The sequence below is a fragment of the Parasteatoda tepidariorum genome, chromosome 2, assembly GCF_043381705.1.
Source record: "Parasteatoda tepidariorum isolate YZ-2023 chromosome 2, CAS_Ptep_4.0, whole genome shotgun sequence".
In the NCBI taxonomy this organism is placed as follows: Eukaryota; Metazoa; Arthropoda; class Arachnida; order Araneae; family Theridiidae; genus Parasteatoda; species Parasteatoda tepidariorum.
This window is the reverse complement of record NC_092205.1, coordinates 92322170-92346003: the sequence shown is the minus strand read 5'-3', so window position 1 is coordinate 92346003 and position 23834 is coordinate 92322170. Positions and strand designations below refer to the sequence as shown.

The 23834-nt window shown below is 30.0% G+C and overlaps 1 protein-coding gene across 1 annotated transcript in view; it reads right to left on the bottom strand.

Moving 5' to 3' along the window:
- LOC107453264 (hemocytin) overlaps positions 1-23834 on the bottom strand; it is a 158134-nt gene that overhangs the window by 117698 nt on the left and 16602 nt on the right. Inside the window, exons 4-18 of the mRNA XM_071177025.1 lie at positions 23534-23609; positions 21599-21723; positions 21432-21527; positions 20668-20859; positions 20532-20582; positions 17776-18142; positions 16203-16384; positions 14705-14823; positions 13107-13257; positions 10728-10959; positions 9137-9401; positions 8158-8241; positions 7765-8074; positions 4548-4718; positions 1862-2096 (exon numbers count right to left, since the gene is read on the bottom strand). Coding sequence (XP_071033126.1) covers positions 1862-2096; positions 4548-4718; positions 7765-8074; positions 8158-8241; positions 9137-9401; positions 10728-10959; positions 13107-13257; positions 14705-14823; positions 16203-16384; positions 17776-18142; positions 20532-20582; positions 20668-20859; positions 21432-21527; positions 21599-21723; positions 23534-23609 — 2656 coding nt within the window. The remainder of the gene's footprint in view (positions 1-1861; positions 2097-4547; positions 4719-7764; positions 8075-8157; positions 8242-9136; positions 9402-10727; positions 10960-13106; positions 13258-14704; positions 14824-16202; positions 16385-17775; positions 18143-20531; positions 20583-20667; positions 20860-21431; positions 21528-21598; positions 21724-23533; positions 23610-23834) is intronic.

Below are 23834 nucleotides of genomic sequence, written 5' to 3'. Positions count from 1 at the left end.
CATTTTAGCAAAATCCGAAATAGGGAAAATTTCAATGTAACCAATATTTTACGAATCCCAGAATGAATCTCCATAGAAACAATGACTTAAAAGTACTGATACTACGAAATTCGTAATCCAATTTAACGAAGTTGAAAATAAGCAACAATTCTCATTTTCTCTCACGACCAAAACACTTTTCCATTCTTCAAAAGTACACAATGATCTCACAATTCACATTTTTTTACATCTTCAAAATAAATAGTTTCAGATATGAAAGGGACATGTCGAAAAAGACGAATCACTTGGAAGGGACCACCCTGAAAAGACTAAACCCCAACCCATTCATGTTTGAAGAAGTTAAAATACATGTGGCCTTCCAAGTGATTCCAGTGATTTCAAGTTCAGTTGTTTGAAAATGTGCATAATTGGGAAAAGTTTGTAATTTATACTTGTTCTGAATCATTTGTACAGAAAAAAATTACAGATTATGTAATTTTTAATAGGTGAGTGATAGTAAATCTATTGTTCCTTTTAATTTAATTGCTTTTGTGAGATTTTAAAACATTGATTTGATATTTTCCTCATGTAGAGTACAAATAGATCAAAACTGTAATTAAATGCAATATTCATAATTTTTTATGCGAAAAATTCCAATGTAACAAAATAATTCTGGTTAATGTTGAAATTCGTAAAATCGGTAAAACGAATTTTCTTTATTGCATAGCGAATGCCTTGGTCCCTAGGAATTTGCCTCGGTCCCTATTTTATAGAACTATTGAATGGGGAAAAGGAACATGTATTTTTTTTAATAATCCACAAACAAAACTCATTCTTTTTAACAAAATATGCCAAGGTTCGGAATAACTCATAAGATTAGATTCCTTTTTCACCTAACCCTTTAGAATCTTTAATGCAACCACACCAGATAAAAATTATAGAATTCGATTGAATTTTTTTAAACAAATAAAAGTATTTTAAATTCAATTTTGAAATCAACAATTCAGCTATAATTAGGAAATACACACCCATATTTTATTTTTGTTCTAAATGCAAATTTATCAATCAAGTTTGGTTACAATATGACAGTAGAATAAATTGAAGAATTCCTCGTTTGTGAAAAACATGCGAGAGACTTTTTGGTTTATCACTGCTTGCTGATTTGTATGTAGTTTCCAAACTTCGTTTAGAAGTGAGCATTTTGATGTTATTATAAATATCAGCCTTAAAGTATTTTTAACCTTTTTTTGAAAAGTTAATTTAATAAATGAGTTCTGATTACACATATATGGCCCTCATATTTTATTTCTTTAAGCATAGCTACCAACATGGATCAGTAAAAATCCAGTCGATTTTCTGAAATAACTTTGATAATAACTATTGCATAATATACCAAATATTCTACACACAGGGAATTTTACTGATTTTTAAAGTCATTAAAATGCTATAACTTTATTACACTAAAAAAAAAGAAATGGTTTGGAAAATGGTCCATGTATGATTCATAATTTTTAATAGTAATAATTCATTCTTATTTAATTCATTAAAGATTTACTTAATTAAAAAAGGAAGTTCTGAATAAAAATAAGCCAAAAATTTTAGAAACAAAAAAAAAGAAGCTTTAAACTGATTATGATTTATTAGTAATACTTATTCAAAGATTTAAATAAGCAATAAAACGTGTGAAAAAAATTTTTGAATAGGGTTTTTTTTTTGGAAGGGGGGGGGGATTTATTCAATTTTAGGGAATTCTCAAGAATGCACAAAAACAGGAGAAATTTTTTTAAACCAGTAGAATAGGAGAAACTGGCGAAATCCAGTAGAGTTGGCAACTATGTTTAAGCGTAAGTGGTAAAAAAAGAACTATTTTAAGAGAATTTACCATGTCTTAGAGCCTTGGATTGTGATTTCTGAGGGCATATATTCTTTCTCATTGTGAAAGCAAGGGCATTGAGCAACACAGACACCCTCATTGTTCAGACTCTTTCCTCCTGTGCAGGCACATCCTTGAACGCATTCTGCCTTGCACTGATCATCCCCTGAGGCTATTGCTGAGCATGTAGATGTGCACGGATTACCGCATTCTGTGTACTCTTGTCCGCTGGGGCATTCCACCTCTTTGAGAGTAAAATAAACATTGCTTACTAAAATTATGTATATATATTACCAAAAATGCTTCTTTTAAACCTTAAAAAAAAGAAGGGAAAAAAAAAGAGTTCTATATTAGGAAAATGTTCATTTGTTTTAGATATGAGTGATGTGAAAAGGGAATTAAATAATGTTATATAGACAAGCATATGATCATTTTGGAAGTATATTGACACACCTAAGAAACTATGTTTTCTTGTTCATTCTTCACTAAACAGTGCCTTCACTAAAATCCCGTTTGATCTGAGAGTATTTTGATATCATAGAATGGTTGATTTTATAAACACTTTATGTATATTTATGCTGAAGAAGAAAAAAACTTCAAATATAAACTTTACAAACACACTAAATGTTAAACTGATTGCAAAATTTTTATTTTATTTTTGCTAAATTAAGTCTGAGCTACAATTTTTAATTGACGGTAGGGTTTTTAAAATAAGCGTACTTTCCTGATTAGCAAAATATGAAATGAATGATTCATGGTTTAAAAATTTATGAAAGCTTTTGCAACTAGCAACAATTCTTTTTCTTTGAAGTAAAGTCAATTTTAAAATATCAAGCACTTTTCAGACATCTATTAAATACAGATTTAAATTATTGGTTGGCTGATGATTATTGACATTAAATGACCATTCTATAACCTTTCTCTATTCATAAACAGTTTTCAGCTGAAATCCTTTACACTCGATTTTTTACACTCTCATTTTTCCCTAAGTGTAACTTTGTCCTTTTAGTTCACAGGAGTTACAATGAAATTTGTAATTTATGTGCTATGCAACTTTCAAACCTTGAGGAAATAGTAAATTCTATAATATTCAGACAAGAAAAGTAGTTTTGTATTTTTTTATTTTTCATTTTTATAAAAAAAAAAAAATGACTAACAAAAATCTGATTTAACAAAATAACCTCCATGATTTTATTAAAAGATGGTCTTAGCAAGTTTTAAAATATTGTAATGATTTAGTTCTTACAGATTTGATTTTAAAGAGCTGCTGATTTAATTAGTGGTGGTTACTATACTACCAAAATGATCATATTCTTGTTCATGTGACATTATTTGTCCTCTTTTTTACTTTTTTTAGCCTTATCTTGCTTTCCATAGTTTCATTAGAATAAAATAAAGGAATCAAAATAAATTTAATTCGTTTCCCTAATTATGGTTCATTTTCTACAGTAGTTAAATTCAGTACAAACTATAGTATTTATTTGAACAGGAAACTATTCATTTACACAATTAAAATTTATGTGTTCAAAAGTCTAAATGGTCTAATTGCCTAAAATTATAGCCCAAAAATATGTTTCTGTGTATAACCAAACCTCTGTACCTGTGAATTTTGAAAAAACAATTAAAACTTTTAATATTCAAAAGACAGCTTTTAGAAAAACACATGTTTTTCCCATTCCCCTTTTGCAACATACCATAATATTTTTCAAAAATATATAGCATGTAACAAATTGTGTCAAAATTATTTCCTAAAATTTGAAGTTTTAGCAGAGCTTGAATAAAAATTAAATTAAATATTTACCAAAACTGATGTGCATCAAGCAGCACATATCTACAAAAATTGAACTCAGATTTTAGAATAAACTAACAAACTTAGTCTCACTGATCCCAACGAATCAATTCATGCAGTTTTTTTTTTATTTTATAAAATAATAGATAATGTGACTATCAACAACAAAGAGAGGGAGTTCTTTGATTTCTCTATTTGTGAACATTTTAAAATTGATATTATAATTGATTATATAAAAAAAACTTATAAAACCTTTTTTTTTAAGAAAAGAAAAATGAAAAAACAAAGAAAAATGAAAAAACAATGAAAAAGAAAAATGAAAAAAAAAATTTATAAAACCTTTTTTTTTAGAAAAGAAAAATGAAAAAACATATTTAGAAATGAAAAAACAAATCTGACTCTACATTATAGCGATTCCAATTATCGGTAATCTTCTAAAATTAAAATACGATGAATTCTAAGAACAAAAGAGTTTTTTTTTTCCTTTTTGAAATATGCGATGGCTTCATTTCCTGATAAAAATTCTATTGTAGAACACTCAGTTTAGCACATTACATATGTTACACATTTTAAGCCTTTAACTCAGTTTGATCAAGTAAACCTCTAATTGCTCTTAAAAACTCAAAGAAATTTAAAAGACAAACTCTGGGATAATCAAAATCAGAGACAAACAAAAATATTGTTAAATACAAGTCAACTTTTTTTGGAAGACAAAGTTTGTAATGAATGAAGATAATTTCCCACTTCATAAGTAAATTTCAATTCAAGTCTAACTTGCTTTTGAAATATTTTCAATTGTAAGACAGTCTTTATTAATTTAAGTTACAGCATCTCGTTTCTCAAAGGCAAAGCTAGATTTTTAATTAAAACAAATAAATTTAATAATTTAAATTGCGATAAACTTACTACAAACAGGCAGTTCATCTATCCAGTTAATTATGACACCTTTCTTTGAACATGCCATGCTATAATCAGAGATTATAGGGCAGAGACAAGTCTCCAACTTTTCACCACACATGCACAAGTCATTGATACATCCTCTGAAAAATGGATAGGGATCAACATCACCATGACAACCTAAAAGAAAATTCATGAAGCATATAAATATTGTAGAGATCACTTTTCTAATATCTTTGTAATTAAAATTTGTGACCATTGCTTTTAGTTGTTTAGAATGTACTTATCACTAATTACTTATATGCTTGAGGAATTTATAATTATTTATAAGACTGACATAGCTGCCAACATGGATAGGGAAAAATCCAATAGATTTTACGAAATAATATAGATTTCATGATAATTGTTGTGAAATGTACTATATTTTATACATAAATTAGAATTTTAGAATCTATAGAATTTTATAAATTTTTATAGTCTTCAAAATAGAAAAAACTGCAATATTTTTCAGTTATGATTAACATTAAATGAACTTGAAACATTATGTATTATTGTTGCTAATAATTTTTAATAGTAATAAGCGTTTAATTCATCAAAGATTGTAAAAATATTTTTTAATCAATTTAAAAAGGGAGTTTAAAAATAAACTCAACATTGTAGATTTAAAAAAAGCTTTAAACTGATTTTTATAAATGAGGCACGCTTCATTGTGTATTAGTAACATTTATTAGAATATTCAAGCAAGAAATAATCTGTGTAAAAATTTTATTTCAATAGGAATTTTTTCAGGAAACTATCATTTTAGGGAATTTTCAAAAATGTACAAAAACTAGGAGAATTTTAATTAAACCAATAGAACAGGAGAAACTGGCAAAATCCATTGGTCTACAGAAAAATCCAGTAGAGCTGGTAGCTATGAACTGGCATAAAATCATTTCAAAAGCAGAAGTGACTAACAAGCAAGTTTTATTGACATGAATTCTTAACGCACAGAGTTAAATAATTAAAGATGGAAGTTATGAGTATGGTATAAAAAAATTAAGGCAACAGAGTTTTAGGAAAATTAGTCAATTGCTAAATGAAATTAAGAGAATTTTAAATAGCAAAAAAAAATAGTTTTTAGTTATTTTATAGAAAACATATATGAATAACAATCAATAATATTCAAAGTTTACAAAATCCTGCTTACAAGTGATGTTTAGTTTTGCCTGCTAGATTCTGAAAGTGTGAAATATAATATTCATTCGTTGAACCTAATGCTTGTCTGGAAATGTTATGTGATTATATTACATAAGTCTGGCAATAGATGTGATGGGATCAATATAACTGACAACCTTCATCATTTAAAATGAAGAAGATAAACTATAAAATTGCAGACGAAATGACTTAAAATGTAGTATATTTTTGCATGTTTCCAATTTCTGTCCCTTATGCGAAGAATGAATACTATAGTTAATGGTATAGTTCACAAGTGAAATTGAGTATTTAAACGTTATCAGTTAAATAAATCTGAAATAGAAGAAAACTGTGAATATTTTTTTGTACTATCAGGTGCTTAACATCTCATATTCTACAACATTGGTCAGGCTGAAGCACAGCAAAAATTTAAGATATTCTCTGACAGGGTTGCCACTCAAATCTGGGGGGGGGAAATCCCTGTGTTTTCCCTGTACATATTATGCACAATATATTAAGAGAAAACACAATTACTGTACTCATGTATCAGCTATATTGGGCTAACTATACTAGTTTTAATTGCTGGAACAACTTAAAGAAATAAGGAACAGCTCAACATACTCAAAACAAATAATGCTATAGTAAATGAAATAGTTTAGTATAGCAAAAATATCATCTTAAATATCCCATAGAATGCACTTTGAGTGGTCACCACTTTTTAAATGACGAAAATAAGAAATGAAATTCTCTGTATTTTCCCAGTTTGTAAGGAAAAACTCAAAGTTTTCTGCATTTTCCCTGTTATTTTAGATAGTTTTTAAATTCCCTGTATTTTCCAAGTTTTCCCTATTCTCCCTGTATAATGGCAACCCTGTCTGAGCAAAGCAAGAAAGCCTATCCTTAGACATGCATGTGCTCTAAGATAATAAAAAAAGTGCACAATTTTAAATTTCAAAATGCAGAAGAATTGGAAGCTATGGATCATAGTAGACCAAGCCTCCGAGGTTACACTAGAATCGAAAACTACAATGGTTTGAGTTGGGCAATCTAGGAGGCTAAGTGGTAGAGAAATGATGGCTGATCTAGTAATGATTTTTTTGTTATTAAAATCTAGCTATCAATCCTATAATAACAGAATCAGGTGTGGTTTGAAGTTGTATGGTATAATTGACTAATTGAAGATCGTGATGAAAACAGGATAATGAAAATGACAGTTGAAGAAGAAAACTGAATGATAATTATAATAAAACTTTTATTTAGTAGTATTTGTAGAGCTTGAGATACAAATTATAATTTTATCTTACACCATAAGACTTTCTAATTTAAATAAATTTTCCATAATAATATCAATAAAGACAGGCCATGGGAGATAAATCCCCATGACCTGACTCATCAAAAGTCAGATTAAAAAAGTGATTGAATTGTTCCCAACGGACAATTAGGAGCAGAGAAAAGATCCAAGGTTGGCGAATTATCGAAAGATAACATAGCCAAAAATAAAGCCAGTCCCCCATAATCCATGTTAGGTTTAAGAAATACTTTGGCGATCGTGAATCCCCAACATGACTGTGAGAATTAGTATAACCATGTAACATATTTGTACTAAGAAATTAAGAATAAAGAGTTATAAAATAAATTTTTGTTTCTGATAAGGCGCAACACTGGATTAATGAGTCTACATTAGTAGTGAAATAGAAAGTTAACTGTAGTTGGTTGTTAAAAAAAGAATAAAACATTTTATATTCACTTTTTATACAAATTAATTCAATCTAATTATAATTTGATTAATTAAAATAATAAATTTAAGTAGTTAGAGAAATTTAAAAAGCTAGGAAATATGTAACGCCTATTGTGGAATCACAATTCCATTATATTTCTATCCGATATTCATGAAATTTTGGTACACAGTTTTTGAAACAGATTTCGTTCAGCTACCAATTTTACATCTGCGATTTTTTGAGGCTGTAATTCACAAGGACTTCTTTGTGAAAGTCCTTGCGAATTACAGCCTCAAAAGTATGATGGAACAACCTAGGATGGAATCACTCACCTTGGAAAGTATGACTATTCAAAACAGAACAAAGAAACTCTACATCTGCGATTTTTTGAGGCTGTAATTCACAAGCACTTCTTTGTGAACGCCGCCCCCTCTTGCTACAAGAGTCTGAGGCCTGCCACCTGGCGGTAAAAGCTTCAATGTCTGCTTCCACATCTCCTTCTGGGGTCAAAAAATCATCATTTTGATTTTTATTGAAGGTGCCACACAGACCCATTGTCTGGTCAAACAGTGATGGCGAAGCATCGATATAGATTCGATTATGACCATCCCACAGCAAAGACACAGTGTTTAGCAAAGTTACCTTTAAAAATAAATAAAAGTCCAGTTGAATTAATTACTTAAGAAAAACTAACAGCTAATGTACAAAGATTAAGAAAACAATACCTTGAGAAATAAATCAGTCGCCATTGTTACACTGATGCCTGGTCTGATCAATGGAAGTTCATTTTCTTTTTCATTAAAAGTAACCTAAAAGAAGAAAAAAAACTTATTAGTCATCATAATCATGTCATTGTACTCAGCATTATAAAAAAATCATTAATTACTAAAAGGTTCAAAAAGACCAATAAAGCAATTCCTTATTATGTTTTTCTATTAATCTCGTTCCAAAGGATAAAATAATACTTTTTTGACCTCCTTTAAGAAATCAGAAAATAAAGAGGAATTTTTACAAAGAAAATTTTTTTTTAGGGAAGACTGGAATTTGACTAATTCAGTTAATTAGACAATTTGGTTCATCAGCATCTAGATAAACAGCCATCTTTTGCACCGTATCACATTTTATATTACAACCAGCGTCAATTAGTCAACCCATTTTTGGGTATACAACTATCAATGCTCAACACTGTAGTCATACAACTTTGAGCCTGACCCAGAAAACAAGGTAACTCTTGAACCCAGACATCGGACAAACTAGCCTTTGTGGAAGAATTTTAACTGGAACCAACCTGTATTTGTTTTACACAGAGAGAAAAAAATAGGAAAACCTTCCATGGTTAGTCTGACAGCAAGGGATTTCAACCCATGATCCGTTCACTACTAATGATATTTCCCATCTACACTATAATGGGTACGAGCAAAATTCTTATCAACCAACCTTAGCTCGGATTCGAAATTGGGTGACCTCAATATAGAAGAGAGCGCTTTATCTCCTGAGCAACCACCGCTCACACCGTTATGCGTTATACGTACTGCTCAACATAATGTATGCCCTGAAACCTAAAAATGAGCTATTTTTTTAAACATCATATTTTTAGTCAAAGCTTTTCAATATTGAACATTGCACAATTTTTTACTCACACTGAAATTGAATTCAAAAAATACATTGTTCATTAGAGAAATAAAGCAATTAAAAATAGGTTACCTTTATTCCTGGCTGGAGCAGCAAGGTACCCTCAGCGCTTTCGATTCTAATGCCCTGAGTGCAAAACTTTGTGGAATCGAGTTGATCGCACGGCCCGTTATCTTGAATGATGGTGAAATTTTCATGAAATATCAAGTAGTATGCACAGCTTCCAAGATGTTCATAGCTCAATCCATCAAATGTAGTATAATGGGGATCACCAGTTGATGAACATCTGGCATCACATGTTTCTGTGGTGCATTCCCATTGGCCTCCTCTGCATTCACTGTAATTATACATACATAATATTTTAATTATACATACATATATTATTATACATACATGCATATAAATATTATTAATGCCTTTATGCAGATCAGCTAGTCTCATAATTCAAAAAGCTTGAGCCTTTTTGCTGGCCAAGACATAGCGCAATAAGCAAAACAATAATAAAGATTAAATTTGCACATTCTTTAAGTTAAAAGTAACTTTTTTACTTCTAAATATTACAGTATAAAATAACTGAATGAAAATTTGGATTTTCGTTATGTGGATGAACGTTCACACATAGATTGCACCACTGCAAGGAACGGTTAATACCACCTGTTTTAACTTGGCCAACATAACATACTGCAGACATTTCTTGTACGATATTTTTTTAAAGCATTTTTTATAGGTGTGCAAGTATCCTAACAAACAAACAAAAAATTAAAATTCTACGGATATTTTATATTTCCATTCTACAAATAAGCTAATTAAAATTGTTCTATACAGGGTATCTGCTACATTTTAGATTTTCAAATTCATGAATTTTCATGACTAATTCCTAGAATTTTTCAGGACTTAACGAAGTTACTATTTTCTCTAACAAAAACATAAGAAATTTAAAAAAGCATTATAATAACATAAATTGAAATTATAGGTATAACCAAAACTGTTATACTCTGCTACTTTAAATTTAAAGATTTCAAATTTTAAAAAACAGAGTAAAGAAAGAGCTAAAGCAATAAAATAGCTGAAAAAAATACAAAAGCAAATAATTTTTCTCTGCTATAATTATCTTGTTTATCCGAAAGGAAAGAAATACTCCTGATTTTTATGTTCTCATTTCGGAATAAAAAAAATTCGCCAATGACTGGCTTGCTTCAGCTAGTATTTTAAATTGATAAAGAAAATAATAATAATAATAACAAAAATTCTGAAATCACAGAAGTTTAAAAGATAATTCGCTCTAGTAATGATGTTTTTTCTTTCATTTTTTGAAAGAACACCGTAACTTTTAAGGAACATGATAAAAACATTTTATATTTTAATAAAATATGACTGTGAGTGGGGATTTTATCACAAATTCAGATATTCGGAACACCATGAAATGTGTGGGGGGGAGTATTTTTAAATTCCATTTTAAAAATTAGATTTTTCAGTGACCTATATCCATGACTGTCCATGATTTTCTTAAAAAAATAGTTAAAATCATGACAAATTTTGTTCAAAACCAAAATTAATGACATCCCATGATTTTTCATGACTTTCCAGGTGTGCGGATACCCTGTCTATACATATTAAACTAGTCCAAAATTTAAAATGTTTTTAAAAAAATCCCTGACTGTACCATGCATTGCATTCTTGTAACACTTTGGATCCTGGTTGCTGTTCCTTATCGTTATGGAGGCAGGGACAATCGGTCTTTTCGATACACTCTCCTTTGTGAAACAACATATTGGTGGGACAATGGCAGCCATCTATACAATGCTCATCTTCACAATCATAGACAGTTCCTTTGCAAGTTTTCGGACAAGACGTACCACAATCATTATAAACCATTCCATTTGGGCATGACAATGCTGTAGGGAATATATTTTATGAAAGAACTGAAAAGTTCAAGTTGGTACACTTTTAAAATGGTATGTCCTAATTTTTTTAAACATTAATAGAAGTTAAATGCATTGTGATTGATTTTAACATATAAGAATTAAATATTGTTTTGTTTTTTCATTAATCATACCATTAATAGCCATATTCAATTATTTTAGGTAGCCATAACATTTAAAAAACCATTAGGTATGATTTCTATTTTATTATACCACCAATTAATTTGTACCACGCCTTAATTATAAATTTTGCAACTTTTATTTGGTATCTAAACTCAAGGTAAGTATAAAACAGAGTTGCCACTCAAATTTGGAGAAAAAAAGTTCCCTGTAAAATATAAAGAAAAAAGAATAACTGTGCTCCTGTATGAGCCATATTGGGATAACTATACAAGTTTTAATTGCTGTAAAAACTTAGAGTAAAAAAGGAACATCTGAACATACTTAAATAATGCTATAGTAAATTAAATGGTTTAGTATAGCAGAAATATCTTCCTTAAATATCCCAAAGATTACACTTTGAGAGTTCACCATTTCTTAAAAGACGAAAATAGAAAACAATTTCCCTGTATTTTCCCAGTTTGTAAAGAAAACCTCAAAATTCCCCGTTAATTTTCGTGATTTTTAAATTCCTTGTATTTTTCAGGTTTTCCCTGTACTCCCTATGGATTGGCAACCCTAGTATAAACTAAAAAGGAAAAAAAATCATTATAAGTATGGGGTATCCCACAGATTACACTTTCAGGGGTCAGTATTTTTTAAAAGACAAAAATAGGAAATAAAACTCCCTGTCTTTAGCCAGTTTCTAAAGAAAAATTCACATTTTCCTACATTTCCCCCGCTATTTTAGATGACTTTTAAATTCCCTGTAGTATTTTTCAGGTTTTCCGTGTGGAGTGGCAACCCTGTTCCAGCAGGAACAAAATCCCTATTCATGATGATTTAACCGGTGCGAGCTTTAGCACCCCTACAAAGACTGTTAAAAAAAAAATTCATGCCAGGTTGATTGCATCGAATTCAAAAACCTCCCGATGAACTAGTTTTGTAATTGTTTACTTTGAATAATATGTTTCTTTGTAATTTTCAGGCTTGAAAGGTGAAAATGTCAAGCATGAAAAAGTAATTAATAGCATTTTGTACCAATAGATGGCAGACAGTTATGTTTAATAAAGATAAACGAGATTATGCAAGCAACGCCGCCGGAGATAGTGTGGGATCCGATCAAAATAGTCGACTATCAAGGTCGTATTTGTATAATATGTTTATACGTAAATAAAGTGTTGCCATTTAAATATCTAACTAATAGCAAACATAAACTAATTGATGCATGACCCACTTACCCCAACAACATAGTGAAACAGGATGAGTAGCCAAATCTCTGAACAAAAAAACAAGTACTTTTCAAGCACTCAAAAAATATTTTTAAGCACTATACACAATAACAAAATGCAAAATAATTTTCAAAGACATTACATGATGATAAAATAACTAGTTTCTGTTAAAGAACTCCTTTCTTGATTATATTAGCCATTATAAAATGATCGAGAGATTTTTCGGTTCGATATCAGAGGGTGGAAAATGAAGCTAGAAATTGAGAATATCTTGCAAAATGCAGCAGAGTTGAGCATTAGAGTGCAATAATCTCACCGAAACCTGCTCAGTAGAAGCGCATGCGAACTGGCCAGAATTTTATCATACATGTAAAATGATTAGCGCTTTCATACGTTATGGACCGACAGTACGCCAAAATAGATTGTGGTTGAATGAACTGTGAAAACATTGAATAGAACAATCTAAAAAGCACACTTTTGCATAATACGTGGCGAAAATCAACATGGTAAAGAAAAAAATCTCATTTTCGAAAAGGGAAAATTAAGCACTTTTTAAAAACCCCAGATGAAAAAAGCACCTTTAAGGGCTTTTAAAAAACAAAAATAGAAAATAAGCACCTTTAAGCACTTTTTACAAACGCTACGCACCATGTGAAAAATAAGGAAAAAACTGAAAACTACATTTAAAAAAATGTGCTGAATCATCATTAAACCTTTCTTTCTTCATTTTAATCGCATTAATGAGTAAAGATCAACCAATTTTTTATTGTAAAAACTTGAAAAACTTACGACACAGCTGATCACTTCTCCAGCCTCCTTCAACTTTTCCTCCCAGTCTAGAACATTCTCGAAAGTATTCAGCAAATGTACTACACTGGCACCCATCACATTTGCAATAATCGGCTTTACACGTTTTGAAGTACGGTTTTGGATCAACTATCTATAAAATAATTCAAAATATTCTCAGGAGGTGATTTGTAAAATAATAGCATACATGAAGGTTTTATTTACTCTTTTTCAATAATTTAGAGCAAAAAATATATAAAAATAATAATTCAAAGCTATGTAAAGTTTAAGAGCTAATATTTAATACAGTAGGGAACCGATTATCCGGAACAATCGGGACCATCGCTATTCCGGATAACTGATTTTTCCGGTTTTCTGAATCGCTACAAAAAGCCGTTTGTTTATTGTTTAACAAAAAAAATTTTTTTGGAAATAATCTTAAAAAGAAGAAAAAATGATGAAGGAATACACTAATGATTATTTCCAAAATGATGGTAAGGTAAACATCTTTCAAAAAAGAAAAAAAATCCTAAAATCTTATGAGGAAAAATGGCGCGAAAATTTATCGAATTTCGTTCCGGTTTTTTGGTTTTCTGATTTCCGGATAACGGGTTCTGTACTGTACAAAAAATAAGAACATTCCTATATTTTAAACATGGTTTCCACTAATTTTCGAAAAAAAATTCCCTGACTTTTCCAGGTATACCAGGTAAATTTCAATTAAAAGTGAGACCATATTTTCGTCAGAAAACTTTGATTCTTTTATTTGTTTTGTGAAATATTAGATTTTATGTGCAAAAAAATATTGAATGAGGATAGGAACATTTTAGTTTGACTAAAATGTGAAATTTTTATAAAAAATAATTGTAAAAGATGTAAGAGTTATTTAACTTGAATCTCACAAACTGATTACTGTTACTGACAATTTTAAGACTGGTTATTTTCCAGGTATGATATAGGAATATTCCAGGTTTTTGTCAAAAAATAGCAACTTTCCCTGACTATTCCCTGATTTTTGGAGTTAAAATAAAGTTCCCTGACAATTCCAGGTATTCCCTGTTTTTCCTTGACCAGTGGGAGCTCTGTTTAAAATAATCAAACAAAAATTAATGCAAGAAAATGATACAGAGGACCCATAAATAAAAATAGTTCATGGCTTTTTTACTTTGTGAACAAGTAGCATTTTCAGTGGCAAGACACAAACATTTGGTACCGATACTTGTTTACAATGTGGAAAAATGGTGATGAAGGATAGTGATAGAAGCAACTACCACTACTCTCTCCAACTACAACTTATAGTGGTAGTTGAAGATACTATCTAAATAGCTACATCTAAAAACCAAAAAATAAACCATTTTCTTTTAGAAAAACAGTTTCATTGTGTGCTGATAATGAAAAATTATAATTCCCTGAGCATTGTACACTTATTTATTGACTAAAATAAACTCTGGCAAATTACTCTCGTCAAAATAAATAAATAAATGATAAATAAATAAATCTGATTTTTATTGCATATATTGGTTTGAATGAATATTTAAAAAAATAAACCTTTTCTTTAAAAATAAAGAAACAATAAAATTATTTAATAATAATGATCTTACTGCATGACAAGAAGTATATTTATCACTAAATATAGCTTGACATTCTTTTTTAGCATCTTCTATTCTGTCAGTGTCTTGTAAACACGAATCTCTCACAGCTGCTCTTTGCTCACATTTTTCTGAAACACACAAACATTATTTTTCCCAGATCACAAAATGGGCAAGCTTAAAAATTTTTTAAAAGTAAGTAATTGACTGCATTTCAAACAATTCTATTCATAGTTTTTATACAACCTTATAATTCTTTATTAAATGATTATAATAATACTTTCATCAATGTTACAAATAATTTTATTAAGGAAAAAAGCTTACAGAAAAGATTAAAAACTCAAAAAAATAAAAAAAATACTAACATATTTGCTAATCTAATGTTCAGAAACTTAGGCAACATTCTTACTAGAAAAGGTTTGACCCTTCTGCCTAAATTACCTCAATCAGATTCTGAATTTTTTTATGAATTTTGAATTCAATAAAAAAATTGGATAGTGCAGCATTAGAAAACATCCAAATAAAAGTTTTTCCTAAAGTTTTTCCATTTTATTTAACAATAAATCATAAATTTTAAAAAAGTAAGTAGTGAATACTTTCACTTTATGGTCGAAAAAAATGGAAGCTCTTTACAGTCACTATTTCAACCCTTTACAAAATTCAGAGTAATCCAGGCTCCGAGTCAGAGAACTCATCCATTGTTTTTCAATTATAAACACGTAATGAAATGAAGGAATGTTAACAGTGCAGAAACAATCAAAGCATGGAGCACAATTAAAAAATAATAATAATTTTAACTTGAGCCCTATAAAGTTCCCTAAAAAAAATTTAGTAACCTACTAATTCAATATATGAATATAGAACTGAGAAATTTACAAAATTACATTAAGTTAGGTAGGTAGGTAGGTACTTTATTTATGTCGCCCAAGAGCAGCACAATGGGCTATTGGCAACAGACTGGGAAATATCTGTGAGGATGATCCGAAGCCATACCATCGCAATTTTGATCCTCTGAAGAGGGGATGGCTCTGCTACTTTGGTAGCCTGACGACCTGCACACGAAGTCAAGCACTTTAAGGTCGAACACTTTAACGTGGACCGATACCGTTCGCCTTCCAATGCGGTGAACTGAGTTCGAATCCCAGCAATGACTGGTCGATACTCCCACGGACTACAGTGGTGATGTAAAATATCATCAGTGGTAGACAAATCATCGGTTAGATTCCCCTTGCAGCTAGGCTAACCATAGGAGGTTTTCCTCACAAATGCGGGTTATTTCCATCAAAAAGTCTTCCAGGAAGGCAAATTTCTCCCAATACTTGATACAGGATTTCCCTTGTCTTCTACATTGGGTTCAACATTACAAGGCTACGGAGTTGAACAATAGTAGTCGTAAACCCAAAAATTGGATCGGCTGTACCACGACGATTATGACATAAATTAAAATGAGTAGTAGAACTTTATTTTTTCTACAGTATTTTTAAAAATATTATTACAGTAGTCTTAATACCTCCAAGTAGTTCCATCGACCAACTGTTGACGAATTCCTCTACATTATCTGTCAAGCTGCCATCAGACGTTTCTAAATCATTCAGACTTGAGCCATCAAATTTACCACATAGGCCGCATGTCTTATTCATCAGTTGAGGAGATACATTTAAAACAATAGTATTTTTTCTGTTCCATTTTAGTCTGAATGAATCAAACAAGAACAAGACTTAATACGGGGTAGCCAAATTATTCAACAAAAAATAAGCGCCTTTCAAGCACTCAAAAAATATTTTCAAGCACTTTAAAAAAAATATCATACCTAGGCAGAGATGGAAAGTTTTTGACAATTGACTGTTTTATTTTTTTTTAACCTTCGCGTCAAAAAAATAAACTTTTGACATTGTTTTTGACAATTGTCAAAAATCATGATTTTTTGAATCATGTAAAACAAATGCGTTTTCATACACTACGGACTGACAATACGCCGCAACATTCAACATGAAGATAAATGCACACAATTGTATAAACAAATTAAAAAGCTCGATTTTCGAATTGTTAATTATATTTTTTACACAGAGACATTTTTAAAAAAATGGAATTTTCTGATTGGTTTTGTAAAAACAATTGTTTTAAATTAAACTAAAAAACGATTTAATGTTTAAAAATATTTTAAAGATAGCATCAGGAGCATATTCAAAAGTTGCAATAAATTAATCAATCATACTTTTCTCGTTTAAAAATTTTATTCAGGAGAATTACATTAAAATCAAATAGATGTCATATCAAGTACCATGTTTAAAATTTTAGAAAAATAAATTTTTTTGTACAACGACTGAATAGTGAAAAATTTTAAATTTCACGAAAGAACAATAAACAGCATTATATTAAAACAATTATACTTCTTTATGGATAGTTAAGTCAAACTAACTGTCTTGCTAGTAAATATTTTTTTAAAAGAGGTACTTCTTTCAAATTTTTTAATTTCATGTCTTTGAATTAATTCTTGCTTTGTAAGTCATTAGCTTCAGAGTCAAATTGTTAAAATACTTTGTCTGGCACAGCATATTTTATTAATTAAACTGTTTTTCACCCAAAGAAAATGTTTTGCCCTATATTTAATCGATAGCAACATTTGTGAAAGTATCTTAATATTTAGCAGCTAAATTTGGGCAAAAAATGTTGTCATGACTGTTACAGTTCCCCTGTGTGGTTTATCTTTAAGTTAAAACATCTGCTCTTGACATATATTAATTATCTAAAATGGCAGAGCTGAACAACCATATTATTTTAATGCAATGTATTATTTTAAATGGTACCTTAATGTATAAATTAATATGGGGGAGGGAGTTGCATTATGCTATTATTAGTTTTTCAATTAGTTATAAGACACTTTTATTAAAGTACAGTATTGCACCATTAAATTGATCAAGACTTTTTGATTTTAGCTATGAATTAAAGTTCACAGTATTTTTGTGCACTCATGATATAAGTATTTAACGTTACAATGTCCATTTCTGTCCTATCTCAAAGGTCATTATTTCGGGTGTTGACAGTATTAATGTTCTAAAAAATGAAGTGTTTTAAGGACATACCTGAATCCGAGAGCACTTTTCACTGTCACGTAATCCGAAAGCATTTGGAAGATGATTCCATTGATCACAACAGGAATATTGTATTTTTCCCCACCACTGTCCACTATGGGACCGACTTCATCATTCGAAATTAAATATTCTTCAGATCCCGAATAGATGGTTATGGTAGTAGGGCATGAAGTGACCGCATCACAAGAGACGGAGTTTTGAATGAGGATAGAAAAGGTGTTCTGTTGGCAGTCTTTGGCTAAGAGGTAAGAGCAGGAGCCACCTTCGATGCTGTAGATGCCCCCGTCGAATGTTCGATAATGTTGGGCACTCCATGTTGCGCAGGCACCACTGCTTGGTTGTCCTGGTTGTTTGTGTACTGAGGATTGCATGAAAGAAAATTGCAAAACACAATAAATTATAGATGATATTCATACAGGGTCGCTACTCAAATCTGTAAAAAAAAATTCCCTGTGTTCTCCCTGTACATAATATAAACAATATATTAAGAGAAAATAAGCAATCACTGTGTGAGCTATATTGGGCTAGCTATACTAGTTTCAATTAAGTGCTAGAAAAACTTTGAGAAATAAAGAACAGCTCGACATACTTAAAACGAATAATGCTATAGTTATTCTATGATGTTATAGTTATAATGCTATATAATAATATATAGTTTACTATCGCTGATATATCCGTAAATATCTCATAGATAGAGCTTAAAGAGGCCACCAATTTTTAAAAAACGAAAATATGAAATAAAATTCCCTGTGTTTTCCCAGGTTGCAAGGAAGAACTCAAAATTCTCTACATTCCCCCAGTTATTTTTGGTGCTTTTTTATACTCCCTGTATTTTCCAGGTTTTCCCTATTCTCCCTGTGGAGTGGTAACTCCATGACAGAATTCCTGAAATACTCACAGAAATCAACTCAAGAACGAGAATAAGGTTCACACTAGTGAAAATTTAGTGGGTCAAAAATATAACATGATAGACAAAAAAAATTTAAAAATTAAATCCAATACATTTTGTAATGCAAATCAATTATTTTAATTAATTATGCAACCGGCAGTGCAATATTTCAGTTTTAAAATATTCCTAATGCCACATTGTCTTTAGAACCTCGGTTTTTTTCGTTATTTTTTTACTATAAATTTATGACAAGTAAATCTTAAACCATGCATTTGAGTCATCAGTTCTTGACAGGCTTGATTTTAAATGATCTTGGTGAAAATTTGCTTATAGTATCTTAGCAGTATTATTTTGGGTTTCCATATAGTTTTTAAAATCCTAATTGTCTTAAATACATCTTATCATTGTATACAACGAAAGGAATGTGTGATGTTTCATGTGACACAATTTATCGTCATTAAGTATGATTTCGGCAACAATAGGGTACCTCCTACCCCAGTGGACCACTGAAATCACATGGTTGTGCATAACGTGTTAACATTACAGCTATTAGGCTTGGTTCATTATCACGCTGAATCAATTTTCACTTTAATTTCCACTTGCAAGCGATGTCATGAATAGATTTCAAACCTGATTTGCTGAATCATGGCATAAACAAATGCCACAATTCAGCCTCACACTTTTTTCGCTTCTTTCTTTTTTTTAAACAATATATTTATGACTAATAAATCTCAAACCATGCAATTGAGTCATCAGTTCTTGATAGGCTTGATTCGAAATGATTTTGGTGAAAACTTGCTTATTGTATCTTAGCAATATTATTTTGTATTTCCATCAGGGAGCGTAGCCAAATCTTTCAACAAAAAATAAGCACTAGAAAATACTTTTAAGCAATATTTACATTAAGAAAATGATAATTAATTTTCAAAGATTTTACATGATCATGATAAAATAATGTAAAACAAGCAAAATGATTGGGGCTTTCATACGCTATGGACCAACGGTACGCCGAAATGGATTGTGGTTGAATGAATCGTGAAAACGTTGAATAGAACAATGTGAGCATAATACATGGCGAAAATCGTCATGGTAAAGAATTAAAACCTCATTTTCAAAAAAAGAAAATTAAGCAATTTTTAAAAAAAAAACAATGAAAAAAGCACCATTAAAGGCTTTTAAAAAATGAAAATAAGCACTTATAGGCACTTTTTAGAAATGATATGCACCATTTTCCATAAAGTTTTTAAAATCACATGCTTGCGCATAAGGTGTTAACAGTACAGCTATTAGGCTTGGTTTATTATGCTGAATCAATTTTCGGTTTAATTGCTACTTGCAAGCCACGTCATGTCAAAACCTGATTGGCTGCTGAATCATGGCATAAACGAAATGCTACAATTTAGCCACAGGTGACATCACTCACGGATATCCAATTTTTGAGATGCTGGTGTAATCTCCAAAAATAAAAACTCATACACCAGAGTTGAATAGTTTCTCTTGGGAAATATTAGTATTTTCATTTTAAAAAATGGAGGGTCTTATTTAACGTTTCAAAGTTGCCCGATCCCGGGTAATAGATTTGATGGGTCGAATCTAGAGTCATAGGATAGCTTTTTGACAAACATGATTTTTTTTTACTCCATGTGAATTTCTCAAAATATTTGATCATTCTAGAACTATTGAGACACGCTGAATTTGAATAAAATAGACACAAAAAATTAGAGGAAAACTCATACGATAAATCTTTTTCCAAAAAAAAGTTTTTAAAGAGGGAAATAAAAGTAAATAAAATATTGTAGAAATGATTAAATAAATAACAGTATTTCTATAATGAAAAAAATAATAATAAGTGATTTACCATAGGATAGTGGATAAAGGCTCTGTGGTGCAGGGGGTTCAATGATGTTTACTAAAAAAATCATAATAATAATAATATATATATATATATATCATAACTCATACTGCGAGCATCTTTGCAATAATTGGATTCTTACTCGGAATGCATTGAGGTGCAAAGCTTGTACTCCACGAGCCATTTACATCACAAACGTAGGAATCCGCTGGTTTAGTTTCAAGTTTTGTTCCCAGAGGACAGGTCAAAACACAAGTTGTTTCTGTATCCGTGTTATTGCATGCCCATTGGCCAGATGAATGAAAATATTGTTCGGGATCACACCAGGCTTTATCTAAAGGAGGAAAACTATAATGAATAGAAGGTGTGGAGAAAAAATACTTTAAAATGCGTTGGAAAATTGAAACTTAACACCCTTTTCATGCCTAATTTCAAGAAAATAATTTAATGCCTTTTTAATTATTTATTACATATTAGCATATTACGTGTTAGCATATTGTTAGAGTAGTGAGATTAAGTTCATTCAACAAATTATCATTTAGGTTTAAATTTCAAAGTTGGAATATTTTGACAAAGTAAAAAGTGTATTATAAAGATCTTCCTTTTTTATTTTATTTTTCAAATGACGATTCTTACGACTTGAAATGGCAGGTCTTCAAATGACGATTATTCTTTTAAACACAAATAATAAATCAGGTAACAAATACACACGTACAAGAAATACTTCTCTAGATAGTCTCAAAATACAATGCTCAAATTGTGAGCCAAAGGACTATAAAATACATCGGAAACAGTAACCTGGAAGTATAGGCAGTAAAGAGCTTTCTGTGTACCCTAGTGCAGAAAACATGCTCCATAGAAATAGTTCATAACTTAAATAGCTATCGGATATCAAAAAGTACTCACTGTACTGACATCTATCTCCACGATATTGAGGAATGCAAACACAATGATTTCCTTCAGTACACTGACCCTCATTTTCGCAGGTTGGATTGCAAATATCTGATAAAATATTAATTGTGTTAACTGGGATTCATTTACAAAATAAATAAAAATGCACGAGAAGTACTTACGGATGCAATCAGGAAAAGCATAAACAGGGGCCCATTTTCCAGTTTTCAAATCACATAAATGTCTGGCTTTCAACTTGCCATTTGGAAACTGAAACCCAGCATTGCATTTTGCTCTGCATACATATCTGTTAAAAGCATAAATAGTAACTTAAATGTCAAATTTAGCTATAATCAATACTTAAGGTAGATTGACAAATAAATAATCAGGGAAGGGATGAAGGAGTGTAGAATATATCCGATCGTGCAAGCAAGGTTCGGGGGAAAATTCTGGCTTCCCTGGAAAAACTTTTGGTCTGATTAAAAATTTAAAAAAAAAAAAAAAAAAAAAAAAAAAAAATGCTACTAAACTTTTCAATGCAAAAAAAAAGACACTTTTAAAAAAAATTTCTTGCAAAAAGACATGAAATTAAGTCAACAAAATTCCCATATTTTTATAATTAGATTACAATACAGAAATTAGCACTGATTTCAGTAATTACTTCTTGGCATGCTCGATTCCATTGCAAATCCATGCAGAGTTTTGAATGTGAAAATAATCTATTCAATTATATTTCTATGCTAACATGATCAGTTCATATTATATATTTTATTCTAAAGTTACACTTAAGTTGAATAATGTTACTTATTTATTTTTAACTTCCTTTACAAACAAATAACATACTATCCAGTTTTCAGTGATACTTGTTATATGTTACCTTTAGTGAAGTTTTATTTCAAATGTATATGCAATCAGCATAGTGAATTAATGCATATCAAAAAGAATATAATGTATCTTATTATCTTTTGAAAAAAATTGCCCGATTTTGATCTGTTAAGGACAATGGATGCAGAAATTTTGTTTTTAATTCTTTGTCGAATTATCATTGAATCAAAGCAATTACCAATCACATTTTTTAACTTTAATCATAAAATATTCACTTTTCATGCACTATATCAAAAAAAAGGGAGATTTATATTATTTTAAATAGCGATCAACTCTTAGTAAAAAAGGATCTGAAAAAGCAGATTCTGTGAGTCCTAAGAACCCGTAGTTTCCAAAGTCTACCAGAATCACTAAAGGCAGAAAACATGAATTAAAGAGTTAAGAAGACAATTCTGAAGGAAAAAAATAGAGAAGAGGGCTGAGTTATAGGGAACAATCGTGAATAAAGTAATCAAACAAAATAATAGAGTTTAAAAAAAAGTGGGGGATAAACCTGGGTAATGCAAAATGTAGAAATTAAAGTTGGTATTTCTAAAATTTAAAAATTATACTTAAAAGTTGACCAGTTGCTGTATTTTATAAATTAAAAATTTTTTTTTCTTAGCTTGAAGAGTATCATCATCTAGGGCAGTGATTCTCAACCACTGTGCCACGGCACTTTTGTGTGCCACCAAATTCTTAAAGTGTGCCGCCAAATTTTAGAAATCATGTAGTAAAAATTATAATGCTTTTTTTGTATTACGAGTAAAGTTTAAATTAAAGAAAATTATTTATATATAATATTAATTGTATATATATACACTTTTTATAATTTGTTCATGCTTTAACAGCGATAGTCCTGTCTCTGACAATCTTAAAATAAGTAGGAAAATTAATGACAATTAAAATAATTAATAAACAAAAGAAAGCAAGCTAAATGTTAACTTACAAAAGGAAATAAAAGCAAACAATTAAAATAAGCTATGCAATTAATAGTTATAAAAACAAATTAACAAAGGATAACAAACACAAAAAAACAAGCTAACAATTAATAATTAGCAAAAAAGCAAGATAACAAGGAATCACAAAAAAATAACATATTTTTTTTCTTTGTGTGCTATCAAATTTAAAAATCGTTAAAAGAGTGCCGCAAAAAGAAGAAGAAAAAAGGTTGAGAATCACTGATCTAGGGTGTACTTACTTAGGGTATAAATAGAAAGCAATTATTAACTTACAGAACCAAAGTAAATTACCTGTCTGCTTTTGTGTTGTGTTTCGAGCAAGATAATGCGCCATTCATGGGGGGCGGAGGTTCCATGCATATATCAACTGAAAAAGAAACATTGGCATTTATTCTAATATATAGGTCAAAATTAAATGTAACAAATTGCAAACTATGTGCCACTTTTTTTGTTGAAAATCCACCATGTCTATTTTAATAAATATGGAACTATCACAAATACTTAATAATATTCTGAAAATTACTTTGCTTCAAGTTTGTTTCTTAAAGTATTTCTTCATTTTGAAATAAACCTTGTAATTTTTGCACATTTT